Source organism: Cotesia typhae, unplaced genomic scaffold, assembly GCF_013202065.1.
Source record: "Cotesia typhae breed Kobodo isofemale line unplaced genomic scaffold, CoteBio_Ctyphae scaffold_13, whole genome shotgun sequence".
NCBI lineage: Eukaryota > Metazoa > Arthropoda > Insecta > Hymenoptera > Braconidae > Cotesia > Cotesia typhae.
In genome coordinates this window covers 16940789-16968667 of record NW_027423774.1, presented here as the reverse complement: position 1 = coordinate 16968667, position 27879 = coordinate 16940789, and the positions used below count along the sequence as shown (strand labels likewise).

General features: G+C 28.1%; 6 protein-coding genes across 11 annotated transcripts; 3 read left to right on the top strand and 3 right to left on the bottom strand.

Annotated features, from left to right (window-relative positions):
* Window positions 1–1531: 1531 nt before the first annotated feature.
* On the bottom strand, window positions 1532–4715 carry LOC141534802 (DNA-binding protein Ets97D-like). Of its 2 annotated transcripts, none has more exons than XM_074254377.1 (6): window positions 4527–4715; window positions 4126–4423; window positions 3671–3818; window positions 3527–3597; window positions 2313–2547; window positions 1532–2226 (listed from the first exon to the last, which is right to left on the bottom strand). In XM_074254377.1, the coding sequence occupies exons 1-6, from the start codon at window positions 4562–4564 to the stop codon at window positions 1718–1720; spliced, it is 1299 nt and encodes a 432-aa protein (XP_074110478.1). In that variant the 5' UTR covers window positions 4565–4715; the 3' UTR covers window positions 1532–1717. The 2 variants fall into 2 exon arrangements, with proteins under 2 accessions (XP_074110478.1, XP_074110479.1); XM_074254378.1 differs by having other exon boundaries at window positions 4126–4441; window positions 4527–4678.
* A 673-nt stretch (window positions 4716–5388) lies between these two features.
* Window positions 5389–9749, bottom strand: LOC141535400 (DNA-binding protein Ets97D-like). Of its 2 annotated transcripts, none has more exons than XM_074255317.1 (4): window positions 9612–9749; window positions 5874–6180; window positions 5636–5791; window positions 5389–5562 (listed from the first exon to the last, which is right to left on the bottom strand). In XM_074255317.1, the coding sequence occupies exons 2-3, from the start codon at window positions 6129–6131 to the stop codon at window positions 5669–5671; spliced, it is 381 nt and encodes a 126-aa protein (XP_074111418.1). In that variant the 5' UTR covers window positions 6132–6180; window positions 9612–9749; the 3' UTR covers window positions 5389–5562; window positions 5636–5668. The 2 variants fall into 2 exon arrangements, with proteins under 2 accessions (XP_074111418.1, XP_074111417.1); XM_074255316.1 differs by lacking the exon at window positions 9612–9749 and adding an exon at window positions 7244–7682 and having other exon boundaries at window positions 5390–5562.
* Window positions 9062–12105, top strand: LOC141535397 (prenylcysteine oxidase 1). Of its 2 annotated transcripts, XM_074255311.1 has the most exons (7): window positions 9062–9221; window positions 9334–9540; window positions 9622–9766; window positions 10513–10816; window positions 10876–10996; window positions 11063–11409; window positions 11690–12105. In XM_074255311.1, exons 1-7 carry the CDS (start codon window positions 9134–9136, stop codon window positions 11945–11947), a joined length of 1470 nt encoding a protein of 489 aa, XP_074111412.1. In that variant the 5' UTR covers window positions 9062–9133; the 3' UTR covers window positions 11948–12105. The 2 variants fall into 2 exon arrangements, with proteins under 2 accessions (XP_074111412.1, XP_074111413.1); XM_074255312.1 differs by lacking the exon at window positions 9062–9221 and having other exon boundaries at window positions 9336–9472.
* Window positions 12106–12849: 744 nt separating this feature from the next.
* On the top strand, window positions 12850–21008 carry Sno (Protein strawberry notch). 2 transcript variants are annotated; one of them, XM_074255308.1, is made up of 8 exons: window positions 12850–12978; window positions 14232–14322; window positions 14417–14521; window positions 14803–15036; window positions 15131–15262; window positions 15340–18795; window positions 18878–19003; window positions 19077–21008. In XM_074255308.1, exons 1-7 carry the CDS (start codon window positions 12958–12960, stop codon window positions 18982–18984), a joined length of 4146 nt encoding a protein of 1381 aa, XP_074111409.1. In that variant the 5' UTR covers window positions 12850–12957; the 3' UTR covers window positions 18985–19003; window positions 19077–21008. The 2 variants fall into 2 exon arrangements, with proteins under 2 accessions (XP_074111409.1, XP_074111410.1); XM_074255309.1 differs by lacking the exon at window positions 12850–12978 and adding an exon at window positions 13765–13897.
* Window positions 19445–23418, bottom strand: Gos28 (golgi SNAP receptor complex member Gos28). 2 transcript variants are annotated; one of them, XM_074255315.1, is made up of 5 exons: window positions 23204–23418; window positions 22765–22940; window positions 21465–21646; window positions 21316–21381; window positions 19445–21235 (listed from the first exon to the last, which is right to left on the bottom strand). In XM_074255315.1, exons 1-5 carry the CDS (start codon window positions 23235–23237, stop codon window positions 20998–21000), a joined length of 696 nt encoding a protein of 231 aa, XP_074111416.1. In that variant the 5' UTR covers window positions 23238–23418; the 3' UTR covers window positions 19445–20997. The 2 variants fall into 2 exon arrangements, with proteins under 2 accessions (XP_074111416.1, XP_074111415.1); XM_074255314.1 differs by having other exon boundaries at window positions 21316–21384; window positions 23204–23415.
* Window positions 23419–23547: 129 nt separating this feature from the next.
* Window positions 23548–27108, top strand: Set8 (SET domain containing 8). The gene is made up of 5 exons (XM_074255313.1): window positions 23548–24091; window positions 24460–24662; window positions 24735–24876; window positions 25745–26318; window positions 26401–27108. Exons 1-5 carry the CDS (start codon window positions 24082–24084, stop codon window positions 26609–26611), a joined length of 1140 nt encoding a protein of 379 aa, XP_074111414.1. The 5' UTR covers window positions 23548–24081; the 3' UTR covers window positions 26612–27108.
* The last annotated feature ends 771 nt before the right edge of the window (window positions 27109–27879 follow it).

Below are 27879 nucleotides of genomic sequence, written 5' to 3'. Positions count from 1 at the left end.
TACCTAGAATAATTTTTTTGCAATGAACTTGTGTTAAATTTATGAATCGTATTTTTACTTTGTTTTATTTTATACATATTGTAATATCGTGTACTTTTAATGATTGTTTTGAGAGAGCTTCTGTTCTGAGATCAAATGAATTTTTCTATTTATTTATGTTTAAAAAAAAATAATGTAATGTATGAATAACATGATTTTTATTCTTGTTAGTAAAATTTTTAATACTTTAATAAATTATAAAAATTTTAGTTTGGCTAATATTTACAGGATACTATCTGAAGTACTATTATTGTACCATTTAAAAACACAGCAACTGACATTTCTTAAATTTTTTAAAATTTTTCTCATAAAAAAAAAATTTACACTAAATTGAAAAAAAAAAAATTGATTCAAGCATTGAAAATGTATTAATAAATATATCGATACTGCCATTCTAATAAGTCGTACACGGAAAAAAGAAAATAGGAATAATTATAGTATAAAATGTAAAATCGGTCCCGTCGTAATCAAAACTACACGGAAAAAAATTTAACTTGAATCAAGATGAAAATTCTTGAACCAAGAAAATAATTTTGAAGAGTTTCACTGTCTTGGATTAAGACGAAAAATTCTTGAATCAAGTAAAATTTACTTGAGCCAAGAAAAAGTTCTTAGTTTAAGAATTTTTCTACTCAAACCAAGAAAACGAAGTTCTCCAAAATTATTTACTTGATTCAAGTTAATTTTTTTTCTGTGTAGAAAAATTACAGTTCGAAATAACATTTTTCTAAATTCAATTTTTTAATTTAATATTCAGAGCTTTCAATGTAAATTTTACATTCTAAAATGTAATTCTTATAAAATCTGTAGTAATTACAATTTGAAACTGTAATTTTTCCCGTTTTATCACGGAGCGCCACGTTGCATTATATACTGTAATTTTTCGAGTTTTTTTTTTCCGTGTATTTTTAAATAAATGTTTTCATCTGTCGAAACTCATTCAATCAATGTTAAAAATGAATCGTTTTTACCGTTTGCTGTAAAATTTTCTAAAAGTGGGTTACAATCGTATTAAAATGGCAGTATCAATATTTTAAAGAAAAAAAATTTTGGACTGTTTACTTTAAGTACTAAAAAATAAAACAATACCGAAAGAAAGTATTGTGTTATGAAATATAACAGCTTTACTGGATATAAAATAAATATGAATGTTGGAAAATATAATAAACATTTAATTTAATATTAATTTTAAGTCTAAAATGCATTTAATTTAATAAGCAAAAAAAAAATTTTATGAAGCTCAGTAATCATCAGCAACGGCCTTTAAAACTCGATACTGTTATCTAATCTTACTGATAAAGAGAAAAAAAAAAAAAAAAAAAAAACTTTAAACGAGGGAATACAGTACCTATTGATTTGTATAATAACAGGAATTGTTAACTCCTCTATATTGTAATTTGTTATCATACAAAAATACACAAATATATTTTTCTTCATTATAGTAATTAGTAATTATGATAACATGATAATATAAATAAAGACAATTTACAGCTCCTGGTTTTTAAATTGTATTAAGCTACACACTTATAAATTTAAATATTTTGTTATTAACATCATTATTAAATATCGATGGCTTGATTTTTAATTTTTTATCCCCATACAATTAATTTTTTTGCGTAATTAATTTTTTTTCAATTATTTCTATAAATAAAGCCATCAATTTATTGTTTTGTGTTGATCAACAATACTTAGGAGACTCATTAACAATATTACTTAATTCTTCAGCAGAATAACCAAGCAGGTTTTTTAAATCACAATCGAACTTATATACAAATCTCTTACCCTGGACCTTAGAAATCATATTGCCGTCATAGTAATACCGTAAAGCGCGACTCAACTTTTCGTAATTCATCGAGGGTTTATTTTTCCGTTTGCCCCACAAACTCGCAACTTTATCCGGCTTATGTAACTTAAATTCACCCTCGCTTCCGACCCACTCAATATGTTCTCTGTGTTCACGATCTGTCAGTAGCTCTAACAAAAACTGCCACAGTTGTATTTGACTACTCGTAACAGCGCGGCTTGAAGTTGCCAGAGGTATTTGCTGGGGTGGCTCTACTAAAGGCACACTGACTAATCGGGGATGCTGGTTGATAACTGCTCGCGGTTTCGTCGGTTTTTGGCTACGGATTTTCAGAGCTTTATTATTGTCCTGGGAGCTTTCAGGCTGATCTTTTTGAATGACAGCTACAATTTGAATAAAATAATTAAATTAAATAATTATAAATTAAAAAAAAAAAAAAAGTTTCAAATTCATTAAACAAAATACTCACTGACTAATTTACATTTTCTCAACAACTCTAAATGGGTCCAAAATATGTCACCCTTGTCATTTGGAACCTTTGTTTTAAATTCTTCAAGTTCAAGGTTGCACAATTGTTCGCCAATTATATTCCAATCAGCTAATCGTATTGATGTAAGATTAAACTGTCTTACTGCCCACTGCAGCCAATGTTTTACGTGGGTTTGTGACCACTCCATTGGATCACTCGGTATTTTCAAACGATCCTAAAAATAATTTTTTTGATTAACATTTAGATACTAAGGAAATTTATTTTAACCCCTGACAGGCAAACTTGGTAAAAAATACCCAGTTCATGTTAAATGTGACTGCCGTGACTTGTTAACTATAAATAAATAAAATTTTGCTTTATTAAATAATTACTGTCGTTAAATTGCGCTGTACTTTTTTCACTATTGACATTTTTGAAGATATAAGCTCATCCCGATGTTACACTCATCAAGAGCTTTCATTTGAGTACCCACATGCATTTTGATATATTTTTCACATATACATATATGTAATATATATAAATATATGAAAAAATGATGTGGGTACTTGAATGAAAGGTCTTGATGAGTGTAACATAAGGATGAGCTTATATCTTTAAAAATGTCAATAGTTCACAAGATACAAGGTCATTTCTTAATTATGCATCTAGAGATAGGTCATTTTTGAATGCAGCCTAAATACTTATCATAATAAATTGACTATTGGTGAGAATGATATGAAACCTTTAATAGGCACAACTTCAGGCCAAGATCTTTCCAACAATACCAAATTTAACCATAAAAACCCATTTTATCATATAAATACACAGTAAAAAATTTTGCATCAATGCGTCAAAAAGTTTTGTGTTAAAAATTTTTATGTTAAATATTTAACACAAAATTTTTTACTGTGTACACTAGCCACGAAATTTTGCTTCTTTTCTTAATAATATAGATTACTTCAAAATTATATCTATCTTATGCAGAATTATTCGAACTTTACTTTAAAAACACAAAAATTCATTTGCCTTCATTGGATACTTGAAATTAAATTGTGCTAGTTATTTTTATCCTCATTGCTGTTAGGGAAATACTGTTTAGAGATAGATATTTCTTGTCAGGGGTTAATTTAAGTAAGTAGACGCATTTAATTACTGTCTCGTTACAACTATTTAAAAATAAAAAACCTAGTAAAAAGTTTAATAAAAATATATACTTGTTCTTGTTTATAATGAGTATCAACCGTCCATTTAATAACTTTTTTTTCTTCTTGAGCAGGTTCTGGAGCTATAAAATAAGATTAATTATGTAATTATTTAAATCATAAAAAGTAAATAAATAAATAAAGTAACATTCTTACATTGATCCTCTACTTGAACATAGTCTTCAGCAGGTTTTAAAACATCAACAATATTTATTTTTTTTTGTGCTAAATTTATCTTTACATTTACTTGTACCAGACCTTCACCTTGAACACATTGGTCAACTAAATTTTTATGACTCTCCAACTATAAAATTACATTATTTATTTTCATTAGTTATCAACATAAATTATTATTTTTATATGCATTTTATGGTAAGAAATTTGCTATTAATAATTAGATACAAAAACTTACATGAAAATGAAGTTAGCTGACATTTCAAAATTTTTAGAAATTTTTTTTTGAAAAAATTTTACTTAAAAAATTGTCACATGTAAAAAACTTGAAAAACTATGAGTGCAATTTTTTATAAATATCTTTTGAGTTGTAATTTAATTAATAAAAATAATCAAAAATTTTTAGACGTCTGCTAACTTCAGTATCATAAACTTACAACTTGGGCGTCTTGAAGCCAAAATTGAAAATCGCTTAAGTCAAAGTTTAATTTTTGCTCCAGTAACATTTTCAACGTTGACAGAGGTTGTCTAATGTCCATGTGCTGCATATGAAGATTTTCAGGGTTAGTATCTTCTTCGTTGAGTTGTTCTAATGCAAAACTAGGCTCAACTTCCAGATCTGAACTGTCTTGGTGTAATTGTGCCATAATATCGTCATCATGTGACAATATTGTGTCCGGTTCCATTTTAATTCGCCTTAGTAACGCAAAATCTGATTCTCCATTAGAGTCGTACCTGAAATAATATTATTAACTATTAAAAATTTTAGCTAGTAAGAGTATCACTGATTTTAGGTTAGCTATACACATGGCGTGTTTATTATACAAACTGTAATTACATTGTGCTTAAGTGTTTTGTAGAAGTTAGTTGATCCATTATTTAAATATTGACAACTCAAATATTCACACAATATTTTTATTAACACTTAAATGTTCGAATGTATATAAATAAATATATATACGCAAAAAATAAAAAATATTGATAATTGCGTTATTACCGTGAGATAATTTTTTTTTTTTTTTACAGAACTAGAAACTATAGCTCACGAACTAGTGAAACGCTGAGAGATGGTGGCGCTGGCAAAGTTTCGCGCGCATGCGCGTCGGTTCTGTGAAAGTATTTTTAAAGATATAGTATTTACAGCTGAACTATCAACAAATAAACAATTTAACATTTATTTAATATAAATGATAGTGTTCAATTTTCACGAGGTTTGAACAAATTAAAAAACATAAAATAATAAATAATACTGAAGTTAGCCGTCAGCTGTTAATTAAAAAAATTTTTTTAACAAATCAATTACAATAAAAAAATGCTTTTAAAAATTTTCACCTGTAATTTTTATTAATTTTTACATGTGAAACTTTTTAATTAAATTTTTTTTTTATAATTTAATTGCTATAAAATTCCAAAAAAATTTTTAATATCTGTCAACTTCAATGTTATATAAAAATTACAAGTGAAAATTTTTAAAAGCATTTTTTTTATAATAAATTTGTTAAAAAAATTTTTTAAATAAACAGCTGACCGCTAACTTCAGTGTCATATAATTTTTTTTTAATTTCATTTTTTTTATAATAATTGCATAGGTAAAAGGGCACATAAATTGTTATAAACCCTTTTATTTTAAGGCACGCGACATATAACAATTCTGTACATTTGCCGTGTGGCGTTTAATTATATAAATAAATAAATAAAAACACTGTGGGAATAAAATAATAATCCAACTCTTTTTTTAATTGTTTAAATTAATGTAATAATATTAATTTATTATAGTATTCTCAATTTTACAAAATATATATACACATGCTTGTACTCGATTGCATCATCAATTATCCTTCATTTGTATTTTTTTTCTTGATCAAGTACTGGAGCTATAAAATAAAATCGATGGTTTAATTATTCAAGTTATTAAAAGTAAGTAAATAAAAAATATGAAATTCTTACATCAATTATTAACGTAACTATTTGAACGTAATATTAATGCGGCTTTAAAACATTAACAATATTTATTCTTTTATATGACCGGTTTATCTGCACATTAATTTCCACGAGACCTCGACTTTGAAAGGACTTGCCAACTAAAATTCGATGCCTCTCCAACTATAAACATAAATAATTATAAATTACAATATTTAAATGAAATAGAATAAATAATAACCGGCAAGTATTTTAAAAAACTTACAAGTTGAGTATCCAACAGCCAAAATTGAAAACCCTTTAGATCAAAGTTCAATTTATGTTGCAGTAATTTTTTCAGCGTTGACAGTGGTTCTCTGATGTCCATAAGTTGCGAGTAAATACCTAATTCTCTAGTATCTTGATGAAACCGCTTAATTGGAGAATTAGGTTCAACTTTCAGATCTGAAATTTTTTGCTGTAATTGCCTCATATTTTGATCATGCGAGAATACTGTTCCTGGTTGTGTATCAATTTGCATCATTGCGGAATCTCTTCTACTTGTAGAAGTAGACCTTCTACTTGAATAATACCTGAAATTAAATTATACAAAAATTTTAAATGGTTATTGTCAGAGAAAATTATGCGGTAATTAACAATCATTTGAAAATTCTTGGAATTTTTATAACCAATCAATTATTATAAAAAAAATTATCTGTCGATTTTGTTGATTTTAATATCTAAATTATTGATGAAAAATAAATTAGCCGACATTTAAAAATTTTTAGTTGTTTTTTTTATTTTAAAAAATTATTACAAAAAAATTTTTTTTTAAATTTTTCCTTGTAAAAAACTTCAAAAACTGTAAATGCAATTTTTTAAAAATATTTTTTTGTTTTATTTTAATTACTAAAAAAGAAAATCAAAAAATTAAAAACTTCGGCTAACTTCAGTATTATAAATTATTGTGAAAAAATTTCACTAAAAAAATTCTACATCCAGAAATTGAAAAGAATTACAAGTTCGAACTAAAAAAAAATATTTTTTTTTATAATTGATTTATAATAAAAATAAAAAAAAAATTTCAGATATCTGCAGATTTCTGTATCATTTATTTAATTGTTATAAAAATAATAATCAAGTTAGCCGATATTTTTTATTTTTTGATTTTGTTTAGTTTATTAAATTAAAACTAAAAAAAAATATTTATTTTCTAGTTTGCACTTACAGTTTAGCAAATTTTTCACAAATAAAATTAAAAAAAAATTTTTTTGTAATGATTTTTTCAATAAAAAAATTTTTTTAATTTTTAAATACCGGCTATCTTTAATGAGGGCGAATTCAGCAGACAGCTAATTTTTGAGAATTATTAGATTCATTTAAAATTAATGGTTGTAAAACAAATCTAAAAAATTACATAGAAAAAACTTGTGAAAATTTCCATAAGCATTTTTTTCACTATTTCTTCCGTAACAAATAAATTGTTTATAAATTATTAAAAAATTATTAGATGTCTGCTAAATTCACACTCATTATCTTTATTGTCATGTTATAAAAATGTAAAAAACTATTAGATGTTTGTTAAATTCAATATTATCAGAAAAATTGTAAGTTGGAGATAAACTCTGGTATTTATTTCGTTAAAAATATACTTACATCTCGTTTAAATTATTCGTACCAGTTATTTGCACTATTGCTGATATAATTAACGTATTTACTCAATTATTTTTTATTGTCACTAAAGTTTGTGTGTAGTATCAATGAAAAAAACAATTAAAATAATAAAAACAACCAAACCGGCAACAATGTCAGCGCGTAATGAAACACGTGGTTTTTAAAAGCGTGCAGTAGCTTGAAAAAATAAATTATCGCTGTATAGTACATGCTCAATAACAACTGTACAGTTTTGTATCGTTGACTGTGCGAAGTATCTCACTTATGAGATACTTGTGGAACTTCAGAAATGGAAACTTAATTTTTGGAGTGAATAGCAATTTTCAACCGAGACGCAGCTCCAACTTTTTTTTGAGCTAACGATACGGTAAAATGATGTTATCACTTTTTTGTAGAGAATAATTTTTCCCATAAATCCCACCGATTTACTAGATGAAATTAAGATACTTGTTGAACGTCAGAACACTTAGTAAGATTTTCTACATAACACTCCGTGGACAATCATCAAGACAACTTGCATGACAATAGGCAGGAGAACCAGCAATACTAATTTTAAGACCATAATTGTATTACTCGAGTAAGCCCGAGGAAATGCGCGAAATAATTTTATTTTCTCTAATAAAAATATTAAAGTTTTTATTTATTCGAAATAAAAGAAATAACATCTTATATTATTTTTAAAATAAATAAGTCAATAATATCATTCGTTATGAAGTTCGCTTGGTAAATTTTATTGTACTTTTTTTCTTTCTTTAAATCTGTAACGAGCTCTCTGATTGGTCTATTTCAATCCTCAATAACTCCCAAAATATTGAGAATTTCGAAAAATTTTATTCTTGCAATTGTGCTTAAAATCGCCTCTTCTATCCAAATTTTTTTGGTCGGACACTAATTCTGAATCACCCTGTATATATATATAATATATATATATATATATATATATATATAAATTATAATATTATATAAAATAATATAATTAAACACATATTTAATTATAGAAATAATTCGAATTAAAATATCTTATAAAATCAATAAAATGACATTAAAGTTAGCTGTCACTTGACAATTTATTAATTTTCTTTAACAAAAAAATTTATTCTGAAAAATAATTTTTAAAAATTGCGTTTTTAATTTATTAAAATTTCTACAAGTCAATTTTTTTAATAATTTTTTTTTTTGCTATAATTTATTTGTTAAAAAAAATTAAAACAATTGGGAAGTGACAGCTAAATTTAATGTCATGAAAATACATCATATTATTATGTACATTACGTTATTATATTATTTGCCAGCATACTAATTTCTAACTATTCATTACTTAATAAAAAATAAAATAATTTAACTAACAATCTCAACTATTATAAAAAAAATTAAATTAAAAAGTTTCACATGTGAAAATTAATAAAAATTATAAATGAAAATTTTTATAAGCATTTTTTTATTGTAATAAATTAATTAAAAAAATTTTTTAAATTAACAGCTGACTGCTAACTTCAGCGTTATCATGTGATCGGCTATTGTAATTAGGATCTGTGTCATCGGTAATTTGAATAATTTATATCTAGACGCCATAGACGCCATCCCCTAAAACTTGACATTCAATTTCACTAAATTCTTTAATGAAAAAATGTTTCTTCCTAATAATTTTTTATCTTGTATTCAAATTAATTTAAATTGATTTTATTAAAAAATTAAATATTAGCGGGTAAATTTTTTTTCTCTTATAGATGGAGACTATCATGTATTTCTAATGACCTTTTCCATTTATATAATTTATATTATTAAGTTATTTCTGCAAATGACATTTTGAATAATTGTATTTTATTTTTAATTCAAACATTTCATCTACTTTTTTTATTTTTAATAATTTCAATGACTAAAAAAAATAAAATTTTTTGTATAATTAATTTTATAACATTATGCAATATTATTTATGGAAAGGACTGTACTCCAAAGATAGGTAAATTTTTTTTCACAAAGTCATTTTCGTTTGTATATATTATGACGTATACAAAGCTTATTATGTATGACTTTATTGATAATTAAATTAACAATAACGATATTTGTTCCAGCAATAATCGGAGGAGGAATTGGTGGAGCATCAGCCTCACACTATCTCACAGATTTATTTAAAGACGATGTGGATATTGATTTATTCGAAGCTGATAAAATTGGTGGACGGCTGGCGACATTGAACATAAACAATGATGAGTATGAAACCGGTGGTTCTATTATTCATTCTAGGAATAAATTGATGAGACACTTTGTACAGCTTCTTAGTTAATTAACATTATTATTTAATCCGTCAATCTTAAAGACAATTAATCAGTTAACTAATAAAATTAATTACCTATTTGCAGAACTCGAAGATCGACCATCTGAACTCGATATGATTGCTGGAATTTGGAATGGCGATGAATTTGTCTTTAAAGAAAGTTTTTATCAAATGTTTTCATTGGTAAAATTATTTTATCGATATGGCTTTGCACCGTTTGAGTTACATAGGTTGTCAGAGCAATAATTTTTATTTTAGATAATATGAATAATAGGATGTACCAAAATGCAACTTCCGTGATGGATTTTTTAAAATATGACATTAAAGTCAGCAGTCACTTGATTATTTTTTGGTTTTTTTTAACAAATAAACTTGTTCAAAAAATTATTTTTGACACATTGCATTTTTAATTTTAAAAAATTTTTTTTGCCATAATTTATTTGTTAAAAAAATTATCAAATATCTGTTAAATTAATTTTCATTTTTAAAATTGGAATTTGGAGTTCCGCTTTTAACAGGAGTTGTGTTTGGGAATTTCCTGACATATTTTGAGCGTAAAGGATTTATTTGATTCTCATAGAATTTTTTACAGAAGCTTAATTTGGATACTTCCGGCCAAATTTTGAAATTTCGGCGGAAATACCCAAACAAAGCTCCTGTTAAAAATTCTATGAGAATCAAAAAATTCCCTTACGCTCCCAAGCGTCACAAAAAAAAAATTGTTGACTTTTTGGTAGATTTTACTGATCAAGAAGTTAAAAAATTAATAATGGTCAACTTAAATTCAACAAAACATTAACAAAAAAAAATTTGTGCCGCTTAGGCTCAAAATATCTCAGGAAATACCCAAACTCCTGTTAAAAGCGGAGCTCAAAATTCCAATTTTAAAAGGTCCATCACGGAAGTTACATTTTGGCATACCCTAATGAATAACTAATCCTAGATTAAAATGTAATGACTTAAATTTGCTAGGTAGATTAACAAATTCAATCCTTGATGACTTTGATCACATCTACAATCTCCAAGATGCTGGAATTGGTTTTGAAAATATTTCAAGTTTACTATCTGGAATGAATCATAAGTTTCCAGAAATGCTAGAAATTTCTTCAAAAGATTTTTTGCTAAGCCGAGGATACTCTCATAAATTAATCAATGAATTAGTTGAAGCCACTTTGGTTGTTAATTATGGCCAGGATACTGATATCCATAGCTTTGTTGGATTCGTATCAGTTGCAGGTGCTGGATCTTCTCTGTGGTCTGTAAAAGGAGGAAACAAAAAAGTAATATATTTATATTATTTAATTCTCAGCAAATTATTAATATGAATTCATCTTTCTAGGTACCTGAGAATCTTATTAAACAAAATAATAGGATAAAAGTTATTCCTGCAGTAGTAAATAAAATAAATTATGCCCCTAAGGATGATGGATCATCGGAATATCATGTCTTCTATAACACAGGTACAAATTAAACATAACATCAAAAAAATAATTTATTACAAAATTAAATAAAAAAATATAATTTAGGAAAATTTGAAGACACATGGAAGACTTATGACGTTGTAATTATTGCTACTCCATTGACTCATGATCAAAAAATGTCTATTAATTTTGCTGGCTTTCCGGAGAATGTAAACTTTAAATTTGCTGGAGATTATCAAACTACTTATGCAACATTCGTGAAGGGAAAAATTAATCCCAGTTATTTTAAGTTAGAGAAATCAATTGACGCTATTTTGAGTTGTGATCCTAACAAGACTATTCTGAGTTCGATTGGAAGGCTGACTACAGTTGAAGGAAACAGCTCTGATGTTTGGAAAATATTTTCACGGAAACCGATCGAAAAAAATTTAATTAATAAAATGTTCCTAGAAGTACGTGTGATTTAATGACATTGAAGTTAGCAGACGTCTGAAAATTTTTGATTTTTTTTATTAATTAAACTACAACTAAAAAGACATTTCTAAAAAATTACACTTATAGTTTTTCAAGTTTTTTACAGATGAAATTTTTTTTTTGAATTATTTAATTAAAATTTTTTCAATAAAAAATTTATAAAAATTTTGAAATGTTGGCTAACTTAATTTTCATGTGATTTATTTACTTTAGCTTCTTATAAATTTGATAGTCACTTACTTAGAATAATTTTTTCAGGTAGATGAAATTAAAGAAATAAAATGGAAAGCGTACCCGAAATACTCAACAATGGAATCATCAAATAATTTTAAGCTCTTTGATTCTCTGTATCATGTTAATGCCATCGAATGGGCAGCAAGTGCCATGGAAATGAGTGCTATTGGAGGTCGGAATATTGCAATCTTGGTACACAATGATTATAAAAAAAAGTGCAATATTTCTCAAGCGTCTGGCTTGAAAAAATTAAAAAAAGAACCAACTAGTAGAGAATTATAAATGTTGAGATTTCTTCAGCTTTAATTTTAAAAAATTTTTTTTAAATTGTGTGTTCATTGTAAAACTAAATAGTTAAAAAAAAATCCAAATATTTTTTGTGATAGATGCATTTATAAATGATTGTTAAATTTTTATAAATAAATTGTTCATAAAATTGATATCAGGTCAAGTATTTTTATTTTAATGAAAAGATGATAAACAAACAGATGAATAATGAAAATTCTGATTCCATAAATAAAAAATGATGATTCTCAAATATATATTAAGTTTTCTATTCTAATTAATTTATTATTGTGTTTCGATGACGCGCCAGGAGACTGCGCGTTAGGCGCGCACGAAGCTCGGATCGATCGTATCGAGATGGTGAAAAATTTTTTTAATACATTTATATTTACATTCATTTATATCTCGGGAATTACGCAATATTTTAATAATTAATGAATTTTCTTGTGAATCAATTACCATAAGAGATTAATTTATAACAATTAAAGTCGCATCAAATCACGTAATAATGCAGTAGAAAGAATTTTAACGTTCTTTTCTTTTTGCCGCGAATACTTAAAACATGTAACGATCTGCGCTGCGCACTTGCGCTGTTGTCAGATTTTGGTCAGAATATTTTGGCGCGTTTACAATTAATTTTAAACAAACACTGTTTCAAGTGAAAAATAATTATTTTTGAGAGTAATTAATTCGTAAAAGCCTTTAATAATTTATTTTCATTATTTTTAAAATAAGTTTAATGTGCAAAATCATAAAAAATTACTTCAAACCAAGCGGAATGATGTTGGGCGGTCGTCTCTTGAAAATTAGCTCATAGCCTAATTTAGATCTGGCAACAAGGCGGCTACAGATTCCTTGGATAAATTCATCAGAATCAACGCGGGTGTTTTTGTAATTCTCAATCGCGGTGCACCGTGGGTCCGAGTAGGAGCTAAAGCTAAAATGGCGTCAGCCGAGAACGGCAAACGCGTTTAACCGATCGTATAGTTAACACAAAGTAAAAAAAAATGCCACGGCCTAAGCGAAACGTAAGTTTATATTCGCGTTTAATTAATTTATTTTATTATTATACTGTTTTAGTTCGTTTTAAAGCTCTGATTGGGTGATTACTCCAAAAAAAATATATCCGCGCCCTCAACATCCGGAAAAAAATAAAAAAAAAAAAAAAAAAAAAACGTCGAAGTCACGCTCTTGTCAATTTTAACTCGCGCCTTTCGCGGTTTTTGTATACAATTTTATTATTGTTAGAAAAAAATTATTTATATCGTATGTATAAATTTATTTGTTCATTTATTTTCTTTTTACGATAGCAAGTCACGGCAGTGTCATGTAAATGTGATTTTTTTTTGGTAGTTTTTTTTTATACTTAACTTTTTTTGACGTTACCACAGAAAGAAGATGAGAATAAAAGTGAACACTTTACTTCTCGAGTTTTTATTATTTTAAAATGTGTATTGTTATTATTAAATGCATTGTAATTGAAGTTGGATGGTAATTCAATGCCACTTAAGCGTTTATACACGCTGTGTCTTATGTCGTTCATCGTCGTATCGTAAAGCATGTGAAAAAAAAATAAACTACATCCCCGTTCCCGACCCTCGCAGCAGCGCTGCTGTCTACGACTTATTTCCCTTTCCCTTGCCTTGGAGAAAAAAATTAAAAAAAAAAATAAGATCAATTTTTTGTGATTGTCATTCGCGGGATTTTTTGTATATTTTGTTAATAACTCCGAAATATGTATAGTGTCATTAAAACAATTCAAATATAAAATAAATATAGACATTTTAATGTTAGTTCACAATTATTTCACGGCACGGCATGCTCAATTGTCGCGCGTCTGTCGATTAGTTCGCATCGTGTTTCTGTCGGTTACTCATCTGTGCTGAGAGTGAAGATTTTTTTACTAGAAAACATATATTTATAATTCTTTTCTGTGATTTAATGAACGTATGTCACGAAATAAATATTTATTTATTTAATAATAAAATAGTGTAATTTTTTTGTGTGTTAATTTAGTCGGTTATTTATAAATATTTCCATGCGAGTCTGATATTAATTCTACAAACATAACCTTTTTTTTTATTCACTCCTAACGACGCGTTCTTTATATAATAATATTAACTATAATTCATCCGTCATTTGTCAGTTAAATATTTTTTTGTTTTCATTTTTATTTCAATGCACAATTTTCTAATCGAATTATCTATCAAAAAAATTTTTTTTCTTGTTTGATATTGAGACGCACATACTAGAATTTTTTTTTTTTTTTTTTTTTGTGTAGGCTGGTAAAAAATACAAAGATGCAATGAGCGACGAAAGCAGTGGAAGTGATTTCGACGACGATGAAGATCCTGACAAGATCGAAGTTCCTGGTAAGATATTTAAATATATATTTTTGTTGATGTCCAGTATTTTTAATCCATCCCCTTTATATTGATCATAATCTGATAATGAATTATTCACTAGGCGGAGGGAAAGACCTCGCCACTGCTGCTGGGATTGCGAGCATCAAAGAAGAAAATGAGTCGAACACATCCGACACAATGATGAAAACCACTCCTATTACCAATGGTAAATTAATATTATTATATTACTTTTTTTTTCTTAACTTTAATGACACTAAAGTTGAGAGACATCTGATAATTTTTAGAATTTTTTTACAAACAAATTATGGTAAGAAAATTTTTTTTTTTAATTTCATCTTTAGAAGCTCTGAAAAATTATAAATGACATTTTTATAAATAATTTTCTATGCCTAGTTCATTTTTCAAAAAAAAAAATCAAAAAATTGTCAAGTGTCTGCTAACTTCAGCCTCATTTACTTTAATTGATTATTTATTTCTATACTTTAGCACCAAACATAAAAGGAGCAAAAATTCCGGAAGGTCTAGTGACTAAATCACCAGCTCCCGGTTATGAAATGGTACGTGTAGGTGGTTCTCAAGGCAATACCCAAAATTTTCCAAATGCCAATATGATGAATCAAATGAATCAGATGAATCAATTTGGAAATACTGGACCGTATGGTCAATTTCCTGGCAATTTAGCACAATTTCAAAACTTTAATCCAGCAACTCTTCTTCAAAGTAAGTGATAAATTATTTTTTCTTCAATATTTTAAGTTCTTTTATTTTTGTTTGAGCATTTGAGTTTATTCCTGTCTTAAACGATGTTCTTTAGACATGGAAATGGGAAATTTGATGGGTTCATTCATGGGACTAGCTGGTATGGGCGGCACGGGAGGGTTCAATCCTTTTTTGCAATTGTTGAATCAAGGTGGTTTCAACCAAAATTGGGGATCTGGTCTCCCAGGTATGTTGTTCTCCTCAATTTGATGGTGTTATCATTAAAAAGTAATTAGTCATTACTTATTGTATTGTATTGTGTAGGTAAAGCTGTACAACAAATGTGGATGAATGCAATGGATCCAACGAAAATGATGCAACCAACAATTCCTGAAGATGAAGAGGCCGATGACGACGAAATGGGTGTTGCAGAGACCTACGCAGATTATATGCCAACAAAATTAAAACTTGGTCGCAAACATCCTGATCCAGTTGTCGAGACTGCCTCGTTATCGAGTGTAGAACCTACTGATGTTTGGTACAAAATATCTATTCCAGAAGAAACAATAAAATCTGGCGCACTTTCTGCGTTACAACTTGAATCAATCACGTATGCGTCACAGCAGCATGAGCAGCTATTACCTGATGGTACGCGTGCTGGTTTTCTGATTGGTGACGGCGCTGGTGTTGGTAAAGGTCGTACGATTGCCGGTATTATATTTGAAAATTATCTGAAAGGTCGTAAACGTGCCATTTGGGTGTCCGTGTCTAATGATCTCAAGTATGACGCTGAACGCGATTTAAAGGATATTGGCGCCGGTAAAATAGATGTACATGCATTAAATAAGTTTAAATATGCTAAAATATCTTCAGCAGTTAATGGTAATGTTAAAAAAGGTGTTATATTTAGTACATATTCCGCCTTAATCGGTGAATCTTCACAGAGCGGCGGTGCAAAGTACAAAAGTCGGCTTAAACAATTACTCCAATGGTGTGGGGATGATTTTGATGGTTTAATAATATTCGATGAGTGTCATCGAGCTAAAAATTTGTGTCCTACTGGTAGTTCAAAACCTACTAAAACAGGTTTAACCGTATTAGAGTTACAAACTAAATTGCCAAAGGCACGAGTTGTGTACGCCAGTGCTACTGGAGCTTCTGAGCCTCGGAATATGGCCTACATGGTACGACTGGGTATGTGGGGTGAGGGAACACCTTTTGCTGAGTTTAATGACTTTATAGCAGCCGTGGAAAAACGTGGTGTAGGTGCTATGGAAATAGTTGCAATGGACATGAAACTACGAGGTATGTATATTGCGCGACAGTTGAGTTTCCATGGTGTCGCCTTTAAAATTGAAGAGGTTCCTCTATCAGAGGAATTTACCGACGTATATGACTCTTCTGTAAGACTATGGGTTGACGCTATGCAAAGGTTTCACGAAGCTGCTGAGCTTATAGATGCTGAAAATAGGATGAAAAAAACAATGTGGGGTCAATTTTGGTCGTCGCATCAGCGATTTTTCAAGTACCTATGTATTGCAGCCAAAGTAAAGCATGCAGTTTCTGTTGCGCGTGAGGCTGTTAAGTGTGGTAAATGCGTTGTCATTGGTCTCCAATCAACTGGTGAAGCAAGGACACTTGAGCAACTTGAGCGCGATGATGGAGAATTAAGTGACTTTGTATCTACAGCCAAAGGTGTATTGCAAACACTGGTGGAGAAACATTTTCCAGCACCAGATCGTAATAGAATTCAACGGCTTCTTGGTCTTGAACCACCTAAACCAATAATACCACTCGTCGTACTTGAAGATGATGCTCCTGTTACGACAGCTGGTAGTAGTAAAAGAAAACCTATACGACAAGCTGCACAAAGAGCTACTAAAAAAGTACGTGCGTGGGAGGAATCAGAGGAATCTATTTCAGAAGAAGAAAAAAATGGTGGTCATAGTTCTGGTTCAGAATTTAAAATAAGCGGATCTGAAAGTGAAGAAGAAGCTAATCGCTCAGATGCTGAGAGTAATGCCAGCTCAGATTTTAATCCATTTTACAGTGATAGTGATTCTGACGCTGATCCATGGGACAGAAGGAAAAAAAGAGGAAGAAAACCGAAGAAACCAGTGAAGAAAAGATTAACTACACAGGATAAAATACAGTCGATGTTAACTTTGAAAACCCAAAATTCACAGCGTAATAATAAAAAGAATGGAGATGTTATACCAACGGTGGGTATCAATGCTGCTGGACGACCTGCAATGACTGGAGCACCCCCACGAGACGCTATTGAGCGGGCATGTTGTATGAAAGAAGAATTATTGGCACAAATTGAAAAATTAGGAGAGAAACTTCCACCGAATACACTTGATCAGCTTATTGACGAACTTGGTGGTCCAGAGAATGTAGCCGAGATGACTGGAAGAAAAGGTAGAGTTGTACAAACCGAGGACGGTCAGATTCAGTATGAATCACGATCTGAAGTTGATGTTCCTCTGGAAACTTTAAATCTCACTGAGAAGCAACGGTTTATGGACGGAGAAAAAACAGTGGCTATTATATCAGAAGCCGCTAGTAGTGGTATTTCACTGCAAAGTGATCGTCGTGCACGGAATCAAATGCGACGTGTTCATATAACTCTTGAGCTTCCTTGGAGCGCAGACCGTGCAATCCAACAGTTTGGACGTACTCACCGTTCGAATCAAGTGAACGCTCCAGAGTATATCTTCCTTATATCAGACTTAGCTGGTGAGAGACGATTTGCTTCGACTGTAGCTAAGCGTCTCGAAAGTTTAGGTGCACTGACACACGGAGATCGTCGTGCGACTGAAACCAGAGATTTATCGCAATTTAATATTGACAACAAGTATGGTCGTTCTGCTTTAGAGGCTACTATGAAGACAATTATGGGCTATGAAGCTCCATTAGTACCACCGCCGCAAGACTACCGCGGAGACTTTTTCAAAGACGTAGCCGATGCATTGGTGGGTGTTGGACTCATCTGCAATAGTGAAAATATGCCAGGTGTTTTATCACTTGACAAGGACTACAATAATATTTCAAAATTCTTAAATCGAATACTGGGAATGCCTGTAGATTTACAGAATCGTTTATTCCAATACTTTACTGATACATTAAACGCTATTATTACGCAAGCCAAGAAGACTGGTCGTTTTGACATGGGTATCCTCGATCTCGGTGCTTCTGGTGAGAATGTCAAGCGCGTTAAATTGTATCGATTTTTGAGAAAACACGCAACAGGTACAGCACCAACAGAATTACACGTCGTACATGTTGAACGTGGTATGAGTTGGACAGAGGCTAAAGAACGATGGTCTGAGTTGACTGGATCCAAGGAAGGCTTCTACTTGAGCCATCAAATTAGGAACAATAAACAAACCGCTATTCTTGCAGTAGCTGTTGACAGTGGCAAGAAGAAAACTGATAAAAAAGATCAACTTTACATGCTTTATCGACCCAATACTGGACTTCAATTAAGACAAGAGAGTCTTGGTGAACTTGAAAAGAAATACAAGAAAGTTAAATTAGAAGAAGCTGAGCCTCATTGGACGCAGCAGTATGATGCTTCAGTGGACACTTGTTCGCATGCTTACTGGCGAGGGAACTGTAAAAATGTAACTCTTGGCATGGACTGTGAAGTTGGTCTTCGACGTAGATCATATAATGTCCTTGCTGGTTCTGTTTTGAGTGTCTGGAGTCGTGTTGAAAGCACTCTTGCTGCACGATCTGGACAAAATTCCAAAATGCAAGTTTTGCGTTTACGAACCGGTAAGTTTTTTTTTGTTATTTTTTAACTTTTAAATAATTTTAAAATTCGACGCAATTTTTTTTTTTTTGGTTTTGATTACAGATGATGGACTGAAAATTGTCGGCACGTTAATTCCTAAATTATGTTTGGAACCGTTGGTGGAGGCTCTATCTGCAGACGCTGAAAAAACAGAAGAGCAAGTCTTTTGAAAATCCTTTCATCTTAATAGTGAGTATTATTTTTATTATTTAATCGTTATTCCTGGAATTATAATAACTTTTTTTTTTTTTTTTAATTATAGATAGTGAGGGATCAAAAAATACTGCCAAAAATAAGATATTGGTAGATAATATTGCGTTGGAATCTGTTATTAAGAAGCCGTTTAAATGAATAAAAATACAACAGCTGAAAAATATAAAAAGTTCACAGTATTGGGTCGTATATTTAGTGCAATTTGCCAATTAATTAATACATTAATGGATTTATCACTGAATCTGCGGTACAGTCAAACTGTATGCACAATAATAACAAAAAAAAAAATAATAATAATAAATTATACCTAAAAGAATAAAATAAAAGTTACAAATAACAAAAACTCCCGCGATATCGCTTTTCAAACAATAACATCGCGCGTTGCTTATCGTGATAGAAGTTAAGTAGTTAGTTGCCTTGTTTTTTTTTTTCTTGTTTATTAATTCGTTTTTTTTTTTTTTTTATTAGTTTTTTTAGATTTTTTATTATGAACACGACGCTCACACTAGCGCGCGCGATTGATGTCAAGCTCTTCTAATAAATTACACATATGCACGCCTAATTTGCTAACTTTTTTTTTACGCTTGTATGCGCAAGGATTATGTTGAAAAAACAATTATTTCGTATTTAGTAAAACAATTAGACATGAAACATTAGATTCTAGTGTAAACTTTTAACATATATTATTTTCTATTTTGTTAAAAAAAATTTTTTTTAGGTTTTGTCGTAATGATTCCAATTTTGGCTGGATGGTGATAGCATTATAGTATTTCTTATATAATATATTATATTAATTTTAAATTTAAAAATACAAACAAACAAATGAATTATAATTATTAATTAATTAATGTGCTAAATGATAATTAAAAAGAAAATGATCCACCAATAAATATTATAATTACAATTTTTAGTGATTAGATTCAATTATAAACATGATATATTTATATTAAAAAAAAAAAAAAAAATGAATAAATGAAAGAAAAAGAAAAAAATCATTTAACCGAAGACTAATGTCTGGCGTATTTATCCAACTATATGTTTTATTTTAATTTATGATAATAAATTTATTTATACTTGTATTTGACTGGTAATTTTCGTTGTTGTATGGAATGAAAAATTTTTTCTTTTTCTAATTGTATACGATAAAATATAAAGCATAGAAATAAATAAATTACAGTAAACTGTACTATTTAAAAGTTGAAAAATAATATACATATTCTCAAAAAATAATTTCAGAATTATAGTTATAATAATAATATTTTTAATTTATCTTTTCGATATCCATTAATCATACAAATAAATTGCGTATGTTTTTTACGCATTGTAATTTCAGAACAGTTTCATGGTCTATGAGTGATAATTGTTAAGACGTAGAACATATCTGGTATTAGATTAACTAATATTTAATAACACTAAAGTAATAAATTTAAATAAATTATCTTGATTTGGTTCGAAAATAATTTAATTAATTACTTGAAGAAAAAAACCATATTTATGACAAATACCACACATATATGTATATAAATTTATGTACATGTATAATATATCTGCGAATATGAAAGCAATTATCCGTAAATCCGTAGAGTAATTTTTATCTTGGATATTCTAGTTAAAAATTGCTGCATATTTTTTTGTAAGTATGGTACAAAATCATTTTATAAATATGTTGATTATTTTAATGAGATATTTTTATTTTATTATCCATACTACAGATTCGTAGAATTAATTTATTATTATTTATTATCGTATAAAATATATGTACAGTTGCTTCTTTTCATAGTCATTATCCTGCGCTTAATATTTTCTTATCATAAAATTTTTTTCTTTTGAATATTATTTTTAATTAACATTTCGATTCATAAATTTGGTCACCGCTTCACTAATGAAATTGTTAGATCACAAGAATTACTGACAGCTCTAAATTAATTATATACGTTTCAAAATAAATAATTTTTTTTTTTTTTTTTTTTTTAATGGAAAGCATAGAGAAGCATCAAAAATGTGCAGAATCCAATAAGAAGACCTAGAATCAAGGAATCACGTCTTTTTCGTATATTTATCCTTTGTACAAGACTGTTGACCATGGGAAAGCGATTGCTAAGATCATTAAATCGGGTTTGGATTTTTTTGAATGTCTGTCGTTGTGATACTAAATGATCTCGAGTCTCAATCGCAATACTTATTTGATCATTAATTAGTCGATCAGAGCTAAAATAATAAGTTAACATTAATATTTCTTAGAAGCTAGTGATTTTAATTATTATTTAAATATAAAAAATAATTTTTACTTGTGTACGTGTTGATTTTCTTTCAAATACATGTCTCTCCGATTTAAACCACTTGCATTTTTATAGCTGCTGTAAAAAAATGAAATGTATTGTTTTGCTTATATCGTTTAATAATGATCTATAATTTGTATTTAAATTATTATACATACTCGATTTCTTTTCTTACACTCCCCAATAAATCTTCTCGGTCTTTTCTACTGGCGAAATTATTTTGTATTTTACTAAATTCAAGTTTATAGTCTTTTAAGATTTCTTTATGTCTTTGCATCGTATGGAGCATAGCTGCACCATTTGCTTGAATTCCACTCATTTTATCGTTGATCGTCATAAGCTAAAACAAAAAATTTTAGAGGTAGATGCTTTTCTATTCAAACACTACGTTTATAGTAAATTTTGATGATATTGAATTTAACAGATTTATAATAATTTTATAACAATTAAATTACAATGAAATTAAAAAAAATTAAAATTTTTTAAAAAATTGATTGATTACAAAAATTCTAATAATTTTCAGATGTCTGCTAATTTTAATATCATTCAATTTTGAAGAGATACTAATCAATTAAAAATTTACTTGCAACCTTGCAGTCACTAGGTGACTGCCGTGACTTGTTAACTATAAATAAATAAAATTTTGCTTTATTAAATAATTACTGTCGTTAAATTGCGCTGTACTTTTTTAACTATTGACGTTTTTAAAGATATAAGCTCATTCCGATGTTACACTCATCAAGAGCTTTCATTTGAGTACTCACATGAATTTGATATATTTTAAATAAATTATTATTATTATTAAACTATCAAAATTTCTTTAAAAATAATAATATACTCGTCACAAAATTTTCCTTTTTCTCTCAATTATTTAAATCATAATGAACCATCGCTAAAAAAATTAAACCCAATTTACGATAAAGATATACCCGTTACTAAATTTTTCCTAGTCTCTTAATTATATAAATTATCTTTTGACATATGACCACTTTTTCGTGTACAAAACAAAATAAACAAATTTTGTTCATTGCTAAATTCGAATCTATTTATAACTACTTCGAAAAATTATCATAATAAATAAACTATTTTAGAAAAGCATATGAAACATTGAAAAGGCACAACTTTAAGTCAAGACTTTTCCAACGATACCAAATTTAACCATGAAAACCCATTTTATCATATAAATACACATAATACTGAAGTTAAGAGACATCTAAAAATTTTTAGAATTTTTTTAACAAACAAATTATCGCAAGAAAGTTTTATTTAAAAATTTCATCTTTAGAAGCTCTGAAAAATTACAAATGACATTTTTATAAATAATTTTCTATACCTAGTTCATTTTTCAAGAAAAATAAAAAAAATGTCAAGTGTCTGCTAATTTCAGCCTCATAAATACACTGCTCGTAAAATTTTTCTTATTCTCTTAATAATGTAGATTATAGAAATTATAATTACTTTGGCTAAAAGTGATTCAATTTCTGATGTCATATTTTCAAAGACATGATCTTCATCCAGCAACGGTACTGTGTCAGCACTAGCATGACTGGATCCAGCATTAATTCCTAATTTACTGTAAGCGACCAACTTGGCATCTATTTCATTTTCGACATGTCGTGCTTGCTTACGCAAATCTAAAATTATAAAAATTACATTTCACGTTATTAGTATTATACATTGTTTACAAATAATATAAGTATAGTAGACATCTTGTATTTATTATTATTTATCATCTGACGTGTCAATTTAATCCACAATAATTAAGCGAAGTGTAACCACATTAGCGACTCCGTCATAACTCATGAATTAATTTACAAAATAGATTAATTATTTATTTTCAACTATTACTTAATTAATATAAGTATAATCTAATTTTATTTGTTTTCAATTTAATTACCTTCCCAATCTCCAGCATCACTATTTTTCGCCATCACAAAGTAAAAATAAATTACGTTCAACAATTAAAAAAATTATTTTTCAATGTAGACTCATTGGAAGTTTATACTGACTGTTTAATAACGTGTGAATTGTGATTAATATCTTTTATTTCGTATTTCAATTAAATTTTATAATGGATGAACCTTTTTTGAGAATTATTTTTTTTTTACGCAGTCACAATTCTAACCTGAAGATGGAGTTACTTGAAAATGACCTTGAGTTTGTTGAACTCTCTCTCTTTCTCTGCTTCGAGAAATAGTAAAGATGGAAGCTGTAACTAGATAAAAAATTACTAATAGTTTAACTAAATAAATTAGTTGTCAATAATTAATCTTCATGACAATTTTATTAAAAATTCAGAAAAATTGAAAAATGAAATTAAAAATTATTTACCGAGTTTGAAATGATAAAAATTTTAAATAAATTGATATTTAAATAGATAACAGATTTGAAAAGTAAACTATCGAATAAACTGAAAAAACGCGCTCATGTCCCAAGTCTGTCCGGCGCGTCGTGGTGTTGTCCAACACAAATTTTTTTCTCCAATTTAAAGTTTATTGATTTATTATCGTTATCTTAATAATTATATTTGTTATTATAATTAATTTGAGTATTAAAAATTGAATAATTACTTAAATTATTATAATGATTCAATGCCAGAGAAATTTTAATTTACAATTTAAAGTAACCGTGTGAACTAGGTGTTGTTGAATGATAATAAACTAAACAGTTCGTTATTAATTGCAGTGTTGTTGATAAATTTTTTCAAATACTAATTAAGTTAATTAATTTCGGTCAATAATTATTTATTGTGCTTGTTTTAATTAATAATTCACAATGGTTAAAGGTAATAAGAATTTTAAGTGATGAATAATTTTTTTTTCCACCAAATCAGGTTATATATTTTTATAAAATACATGTCCTATTTTTATTGAATTTTACAATTTTGTGTGTTTTGTGATTATAAATGTTTCTATTAATTGTTAAGTCGTGTTATTAATCACACTAAATTGTAATAATATTTTTTTTCATTCATAAAAATGGCCAATTAAGTAAATTAGTGTTTAATATAACGTGATTAGAGTAAAAAAAATTACTGTACATGTAGTGTGTTTCTAATCAACCATTGTTGACGACGCCATTTAATTATTTTAAAAACGCGGGAAATTTCAAACTTTATTTTCAATCATTATTTATCTAATTATATTATTACAGGACGAAGAAAACGTGGCTCTACAGTCAATGCTGTTACTCGTTCATCGGCCTTAGCAGAAACAAATGGGTTAATTGTTTCGCCGTTGAAAAAAGAAATAAAATTGGAGAAGGATCAAGGAGAGAATAAAAAAGTTGGCATAGGTCATAAGAAAAAAAATAATTCATTGAAATCTCCTATTTCTATTACGTCATACTTTACAAAGGTAATAAAATTAAATAACATTGCATAATGTATTGAATTAATAAACTATTAATTATTTCCTTTTATTTTACAGACTAATGGATTTAACAATAAAATATCTAATGAAAGGATATCAGAGAATATCAAGACGGAGGATATGTTTTTTAAAGTAAAACCTGATATTAAGGAAGAAAATGACAATAATTCTTCAATTCAAGAATTATTTAAAACTGATGGTTTGTATTTTATAAGACAAGTTAATTATATTTAGAGTTTACTAGTTGTTACCCGTTCGCTGAGAGCTTTATAGAATTGCATTTTAGATTTATACTTAATATTTAATTGGAGTATTGTTTTGATTTACACAGATTTCAAATAACCATTGAAAGTTTTAGTTGAAGTCATTGCAAGTCTTATAAGTAAAGTTGAAATCTGTCTCGCTTCAAGTGCGAAGAATTTTTCTGTTATTTAAAATTTTCTGGTTGACATCAATTCTTTATAGAAAATAAATTTAACATGTTTTTTACGAATTCTATTTAAATAAGTAGCCAAATTTATTTTTCACATAGGGTAAAAGACCCTATTAGTGGCGGGGACCCCATTACTGACACTTTCGTTGATTTTGGTACTTATTCAATTAATGAAATCATTAATTCCTATTATGAATATATTATTTCTAATCTTTAAGGCCTTTAGATGAAAAAAAAAAATTTAATTTTTATTCCAAGTATCCCCGCGATCCCACATAATAAGAACAATTTTTAAGGTATTTTATACCAAAAAATATACTTCAATTTACTTCATTAATGACATAAAATTACACGACACATGTGTTATCTTAAATCTTAAATTGGATTATGAAAATAATAGAATATAAAACATCAGTAATAAAAAAAATGTCATTGACAATTCAAAAGGATAAAAATACTCCGATCGCCGCCAAACTTTACAGCATTACTCGCCGAGCCAATCTGAAGATTGTCCGGAAATTTCATTAAAATCTGTCCAGCCATTTCGGAGTCTATAAGAAACATACATACAAACTTTCTCTTTTATACATAAATATTATTTATCAAATTAAACGATATTTTAATTATGTTGTAGAAACACCAGTGGCAGTACCATGTCAGAATCCGTCCACTCCTCATCGGATTAATATGACGACAATAGTAAGCGATGATTCGGACACGCGAAGTTCAACAGAAAGCAATGATTCTAAACCTATAGTAGAAACTGTTATTAATGGACAAACGACAATTGACAAAGAAGTGAGAAAAAAAATTAACGAGAATGCACGAGGAAAATTGAAATTCACAGAACCTATTATTAGTTCATCAGCTAAATCTGCAGTTGCAAAAACAAATCACAAAGTAACTGAGTACTTTCCTGTACGACGTAGCGTTAGAAAATGTAAAAAGACTGTACTTGAAGAGAAGCAGCGTGATCTTGAAAATAAAGTACTGTGTCAAGTAGAAGAAGGTTTGATCGTGAAGCATTTTGTTGGTAAAGGACGCGGTGTCGTGACGACACGTGAATTTAAAAAAGGTGAATTTGTTGTTGAGTATATTGGTGAATTGATTGATCAAGTTACTGCTAAGAAACGTGAAGCTGAGTATGCTAAAGATCAAAATACTGGTTGTTATATGTACTATTTCCAGCATCGGAGTCATCAGTATTGGTAGTTATTAAATTTTTTTATCTAATTAGATTTATGTCTGTTCTGATGATCATAATAATAATAATTAATTATTTATTTGCAGTGTTGATGCAACAGCTGAGAGTGAAAAACTTGGTAGACTAGTGAATCATTCACGCAATGGAAATTTGATAGCTCGTGTTGTGGAAGTTGAATCAATACCGCATTTAGTATTAACAGCTAAGGAAGATATTCCTGCTGGTGTTGAACTAAATTACGATTACGGTGATCGCAGTCGCGAAGCAATTCAGAATCATCCTTGGTTGCTTTTATAATTATGTTAATTTTATACAAATAGAAAATTATATTTTAACAATGATGGAAATTTACACAACATCATGACTGACTACTTACATACTGTCTATTGGTATTTATTCATTTGATAGGTCATGTAATAAAATTATTCGGTGGTAATTTCAAACAAAAAAAAATTTAACAATATGTAATCGAACGATGAATTTGCTATCACAGGCTATTGATAAGAATTCATAATTTAAATATGAACACTAATTGATGCAGTGCATCTAAAAATTAAAGAAGTACAACAGTGAAAGAAAGAATATTATACTTAATAAAAAAATTTACTCGTTTAATCAAATTAATATTAATATACAATTGCACATTTAAGTAGACTAATTTTGATTCAACTGATGCAGTAGCTCGCACGTTGTTATTATTATCTTTGTTATAGTTATGATTATTTAATCTAATTAGCTTATGACATGCATGGGTGTGAGTCGAATGACAAATTAATAAACTTACATTAAAAATTTTTTTGTTTTGCAAATTAATTGCTAGACACTGCCAAAAAACTGCTTCGTATCAATTAAATGTATTTAACAACTATTTTTTTCGGACAAAAGTTATTTTTTTTTTATTCGGAACAATTATAGGAATTAGTCAATTTATGAATTATTGTAACATTTAACTATTAGATAATTTGATTGTAATTTACGGTAGTCTTAGATTTTATTATGAATTACCTTCGAATATTGTAATTTTATTTTTTGAATTTTTCATTGGATGTTGTAAATAAGTGATAATAAATAGTAAATTAAAAAAATTATATAATCAAATTTCTAAATAAAAAGTTTAATGCAAGAATTTATTTTGTATTTTTATTTTTGAAACTAATAAAAAATAAAATTTTCATTACTTAAAATATTATTCTTTGATCATTTATGAAACATTAATACGTAATAAACTAACAGGAATTTTTTATTGTAATATGTATTTTGAAAACTGTGTACATATATACAATTAAGAATAATAGATTATAATAGAAACATTTTCCTTCATTGATTTTTTTTTATTTTCCACTTAAAGTTGCTTTCTAAAGTTATTGGAAATAATACAATATTTTGGGGTTGAATTTTTTACGATATTTTCTGAATTTTACAGGCATCTAGCAATTTTAAAAATTTTTATAAGTCAAATTACAATGAAAGAAATTTATCAAAAAACTTCACTTGTAGAAACCTTAGTAAAATTATAAGTGCAAATTTTTGAAAAAAATTTTTATAGATAATTGATTAGTTATATA

Bases quoted from the DNA above. Each gene is read 5' to 3' on its own strand.
- LOC141534802 (XM_074254377.1), bottom strand. From the start codon at position 4,564: ATGGATCAACTAACTTCTACAAAACACTTAAGCACAAT. The intron at 3,819-4,125 runs GTAAGTTTATGA...GTAATTTTATAG, and splicing joins GGCTTCAAGACGCCCAAGTT to TTGGAGAGTCATAAAAATTT. The intron at 2,227-2,312 runs GTGAGTATTTTG...TTCAAATTGTAG, and splicing joins GAGAAAATGTAAATTAGTCA to CTGTCATTCAAAAAGATCAG.
- Set8 (XM_074255313.1), top strand. The intron at 24,663-24,734 runs GTAATAAAATTA...TTTATTTTACAG, and splicing joins TTACGTCATACTTTACAAAG to ACTAATGGATTTAACAATAA. The intron at 24,877-25,744 runs GTTTGTATTTTA...ATTATGTTGTAG, and splicing joins AGAATTATTTAAAACTGATG to AAACACCAGTGGCAGTACCA.
- Sno (XM_074255308.1), top strand. From the start codon at position 12,958: ATGCCACGGCCTAAGCGAAAC. The intron at 14,522-14,802 runs GTAAATTAATAT...TCTATACTTTAG, and splicing joins AACCACTCCTATTACCAATG to CACCAAACATAAAAGGAGCA. The intron at 15,263-15,339 runs GTATGTTGTTCT...TGTATTGTGTAG, and splicing joins TTGGGGATCTGGTCTCCCAG to GTAAAGCTGTACAACAAATG.
- LOC141535397 (XM_074255311.1), top strand. From the start codon at position 9,134: ATGACTAAAAAAAATAAAATTTTTTGTATAATTAATTTTATAACATTA. The intron at 9,222-9,333 runs GTAAATTTTTTT...TATTTGTTCCAG, and splicing joins GGACTGTACTCCAAAGATAG to CAATAATCGGAGGAGGAATT. The intron at 9,767-10,512 runs GTTGTCAGAGCA...TTTGCTAGGTAG, and splicing joins GCACCGTTTGAGTTACATAG to ATTAACAAATTCAATCCTTG.
- LOC141535400 (XM_074255316.1), bottom strand. The intron at 5,792-5,873 runs GTAAGTTTTTTA...TTATGTTTATAG, and splicing joins GGCTGTTGGATACTCAACTT to TTGGAGAGGCATCGAATTTT.
- Gos28 (XM_074255314.1), bottom strand. From the start codon at position 23,237: ATGGCGAAAAATAGTGATGCTGGAGATTGGGAAG. The intron at 21,647-22,764 runs GTAATTATAATT...TTTTTGTTTTAG, and splicing joins TTGAATCACTTTTAGCCAAA to CTTATGACGATCAACGATAA. The intron at 21,385-21,464 runs GTATGTATAATA...ATTTTTTTACAG, and splicing joins AGTGTAAGAAAAGAAATCGA to CAGCTATAAAAATGCAAGTG.